The sequence below is a fragment of the Elephantulus edwardii genome, unplaced genomic scaffold (genome assembly GCF_000299155.1).
Source record: "Elephantulus edwardii isolate Elephantulus edwardi_28Jun2011 unplaced genomic scaffold, EleEdw1.0 scaffold00057, whole genome shotgun sequence".
In the NCBI taxonomy this organism is placed as follows: domain Eukaryota; kingdom Metazoa; phylum Chordata; class Mammalia; order Macroscelidea; family Macroscelididae; genus Elephantulus; species Elephantulus edwardii.
Window position 1 is genome coordinate 10,122,414 of NW_006399807.1, and position 4,514 is coordinate 10,126,927.

The 4,514-nt window shown below is 33.8% G+C and overlaps 1 protein-coding gene across 4 annotated transcripts in view; it reads left to right on the forward strand.

Annotated features, from left to right (window-relative positions):
* Positions 1-4,514, forward strand: part of DCAF6 (DDB1 and CUL4 associated factor 6) — a 206,500-nt gene that overhangs the window by 164,565 nt on the left and 37,421 nt on the right. For 2 of the 4 annotated variants that reach the window (XM_006887399.1, XM_006887400.1), the window contains one exon: positions 1,699-1,740. The exons of the other annotated variants lie outside the window; for them this stretch is intronic. In XM_006887399.1, coding sequence (XP_006887461.1) covers positions 1,699-1,740 — 42 coding nt within the window. The remainder of the gene's footprint in view (positions 1-1,698; positions 1,741-4,514) is intronic. 4 annotated transcript variants of the gene reach the window in all.

A 4,514-nucleotide genomic window follows, 5' to 3' on the forward strand; every position in this document is an offset into this window, starting at 1 on the left:
ACATATATATATATCTCTTAAAACAATTATGTACCCGCAAAACATTTAAAAATAATATCAAACAAACAAAACACCTAGTAGGTGGCTAGATTTGGTCCAAGGGCCATAATTTACTGATATCTGTTCCATAAGAAATTGTGGCAAAGGATAGGCAATCTCCTGTGTGATTTACTTACTGCCTCTGGAAACCTGCTGCAAGGTCAGCTATGGATTGGTTCTCACTCACTAGTACACAATAGCAATAATGTTTCATAACAAATTGGTCTTATTGTAAGTTGTAGGAAAATAGTTCTACTTCTGGAAATCCAAAGTTTGAGACAATGAAATCTATGCATCACCAAATATTAGAATCTCTTTAACTCTGGTTTAAGCAACAAAATTGAATGGGAAATAAATTTTTAAAGACAGTATTTTTTTTTTAAAGTGCACTATTTGTAATATTTTAAAGAACATGAAATCAAATTATTACATATATTCCTTAAAGGGAACTTTGGTGGCCTAGTGGTAAGGAGTTGCACTGGCAACCTAAAGGTATGTGGTTCAAATCCACCAGCTGCTTCACAGAAGAAAGATGGGTAATCTCCCCTGAAATTAACTGTCTCTGAAAAACCACTGGACGGTTCTCACTTGTCTGTTCTCAATTGATGATAGACAACAACAACATCCCTCAGAAATCTTACATAATAGATTTTAGAAACCTAAGGAGGTGTCTTTTGAGCAAAATTTACCTCCAAACCTATTTTTAGAGTGGTGAGGTTTTTCTGTGTAGGTGATGTTCACATACTGTTCCCAGTGCCAAAGCCATCCTGCAGTAAATGGTATGAGAGTTCATGAGAGCTTTCATGAACTGCCACAACCTAGAGAAAAACTATGAATCACTCTCTGTAAAAAGAAGCATCTGAGTAAGACCTTTGAAGAAGACCTCACAGCTTTGGTTCATTTTTAGTGATTTTATTAATTAAGATGCTCTGATAATGTTTGCTTGGGGTTTTTTTTCTCCTTTGAAGATTAAGGTTTTTAATCTATTAATCACATCCTTTAAAAAAGACAATTATTTGCTAGAAATAATTGTTCCATATACCTATTTGGGAGTTATTGGAACATCACCTTCATTCTTAAAACCACAATTTTGATATATTGTACCTTTCCTAGAATCTATTCAGTCATCATTTAAACCATGTGATCTGCATTTCTAATGACTTTTGTTTATTCACTATTAAAGAAAATTGCAGAGGGAGGAAATTAATCAAAGAGAAAGAACTGGCTCCCTAAGGAGCTAAAAGCCTTTGCTTGTTTTATTATAGTCAGACCAAATGAGTCAATTCCCGGCTTATTTTTTTTTATCTCCTAAAGAGCAGCTCAGCCTTAAGGAGCATAACGTAGGTGTTCCTGGTGATATTGCTCACAAATAAGTGCATAAGTGCGTCAGTGCGTTCCCCGTACTGACAGTGCTTAGTTTAAAAGGAAAAGGGATTAAATGAAGTATCTTCTTTCCAATCTGTCTTCATTAAGGGTTGTTGTTGACTTAATTTCTCCTTGCACATTGAGTTGAATGATTTATTCCTCAGTTGATTTTCTAAATCACAAAGGGAAGCAAAAACTCATTTTATAATGATAAAGCAATGACTTTAATGCTTTAATTACTTGATTCTTTGACGTCTTTGTGAGTGACTTTAGTTATTGTGTTCCCTTCACTAGATTTCATATCAGAGGAACAACAATAGGTGATAGAATAATGAGGTAATTCAGTATATTCCTTCATTATTTTATTCTTCATGATGGGTATGCCAGGTCTTTTTCCACAGCTAACTACCTTTCCTATTAACAGTTAATATTTCTGTCAAGTCTTCTGAACAATAAGTGCTAAGCACCGGAAAGCGGGTTGCTTTTCATAAACTATATTTAGCTGCATGCACTGCATGAGAGTAGTATGAAAAGAACTTTACTGTGTGCAGATATAACTGATGTTCACTTCAACTGTGGCATTTGACAGAGTAACTATAGTCTGAAATGTGTCTTAAATATAGTTTACTTGCTTTTAATATTTTGTGGAAGAGTGCACCTTTTAAAATTTGATTTTGGGTAATGTATTTTTTTTTATTCAAATATACTACCTTTTTTGAGCTCAATAGCTAAAAATAAATTTTACTATAATTCTGTACATAAAAGTAAAATTAATGATTTTTAAAGAAAACTCTTAAAAATTAAGATTATCAAACATCAAGATAATATTGAACACACAGACACCTTTAAGATTTATTTTTTTCACATTTTATTGAATTTAAAATCTAACAATGAACTTCAGTCCCATTAATCAGTTATCAAAACCTTAGATTACTGACAAAATCCACCGTAAACTTAATTCTAGTGGTATGTGTCTGTTATTTACTATTAGATTCTAAAACTTAATGTAAGTTAAAACATAGAATCAGAAATAAATACATACACACACTCAAAACATTATATGTATATTATATGTATACAATCAGAAGTATAACACTGGTAACCTTCTCCATGGAAACTACAGAAATAATAAGCCAAGAAGTATTATATAGATGACTAAAATTCATTGGTTTAGGCTCCTTTTCAGGAAGATTCCCAGGTAAAATCTTAAAATTTGTTTCTAAGGCCGTTTTATCATTAAAATATGTTGAAAGAGTCTTTTTGCAAATTAGTCTGATTACTAATTATCAAGTTCTAATTAAGTGACAGAAATGTTGAAATTGTTTTAAAAGCTTTTTTTATTTTTACTTTTTATCTCAGCTACACAAAGCAAATTTCTACTTCTGTAACGAAGATTGCTACTAAAATCATTGTGTTGTTTAAATTAATTTAAGAAAAACTAAAACTCTGGAAACAGGTTATTATGTACTAATAAACAGTGGTAAAACATACTACGAGAGTTGCCTCCCCTTAGAGTGAAGGAGATTAAACTCATTCTTTTTTCTATCTAATTATTTGTGTATTATAAAGATTATCCAGCAAGTTTTCTAATGATAAACAGTTTTTCACTCACACTTGACAAATTTTGTCAATTGAGGCTATTCCAGTGATATAAAATATTTTTTAAAAAAATATTATTAATTTCAATGAAAATTTAGAGAGACTGGATTTCCATTCATTCATTGTTGCACTTTTCTCCCCTGCCAACCCTCCCCCCCCAGTACACTCCCCTCTTAGAAAAGCAAAAGAAACATTCTTTCATTGTTTTACAATCCTTCCTCCAGGTCCACTATGCACCCTTCATTCTGGACTCCTTTCATGACAAAAATACCTAATCACATATCCCTTTTAAACAGTTTTCTCCCTCATCTATTTCAATGCAGTATACATTGTTGAACCCATCTTTCTTGGTCTCCCTCAACCCTGATGTCAGTCCTGTTTTATAATCGTTGCACCATGCAGTATTTGTCCTTTTGTGACTGAGATACTTCACGCAGCATAATGTCCTCCAAGGTCACCTATTTTGAATAATATTGCATGAGTTCCTTGTTTTCAATGCAGCGTAGTATTCCATTGTGTGAATATACCACAGCTTCTCTATCCATTCATTTGTTGATGGGCACTTAGGTTGTTTCCAATTCCTTGCGATTGTGAACAAAGCTGCAGTAAACATGGGTGTGCATACATCTGCTTGCGTGTCAGTTATGGTCTCTTTGGGTATATTCCCAGTAGTGGAATTGCTGAGTCAAATGGTATGTCTATTTGCAACTTTTTGAGAAAGCGCCATACCACCTTCTACAGTGGTTGCACCATTTTCCACTTCCACCAACAGTGAATAAGGGTTCCAGTTTCTCCACAACCTCGCCAGCATTTGTTGCTAATTGTTCTGTCAAATTTTGTTATTCTTACTGGTGTGAGATGGTATCTCATAGTTGTTTTGATATAAATCTCTCTTAGAGTTAGGGATTTGAACATTTCTTCATGTGCTTGTTAGCCATCTGAATGTCTTCTTTGGTGAAGTGTCTGTTCATATCCTGTACCCATTTTTCAATTGGATTGTTTACCTTTATCTTGTTGTGGTGCTGAAGTATTTTATAAATTCTAGATATAAGTCCCTTATCTCACATGTCATTACCAAATACTTTTTTCCCCGGTTTGTGCCTTCCCTTTTTACCCTGTTGGAGAAGGTTTTGGATATGCATAGGGATTTGATCCTTAGAAGGTCCTATTCATCTATTTTACTTCTCCTGGTTGTAGGTGGGATATAAATTTTTTAAATTAAATTTTATTAATTTTAATGAACATTTACAAAGATTTTGGGTTTCCATTCATTCATTGTTGCACTATTTTCTCTACCCTCCTTCCCGGTTCATTCCTCCTTTTTTCCCCTTTGAAAGTCGGTTTGAATTGTCCAGTTGCCACAGTGCTTGTCAAAGCCAGTTCTGATTAATATCATTTGTCAGTGTGTCCTTTGCCATTCCCTATCACTCCTCCCTGAGAGAGACTTCACCCTGATTCATAAGGAAAAGGGGACGGCATATTCTCTTAGCTACTTCCTGCTGAAAAGGGAC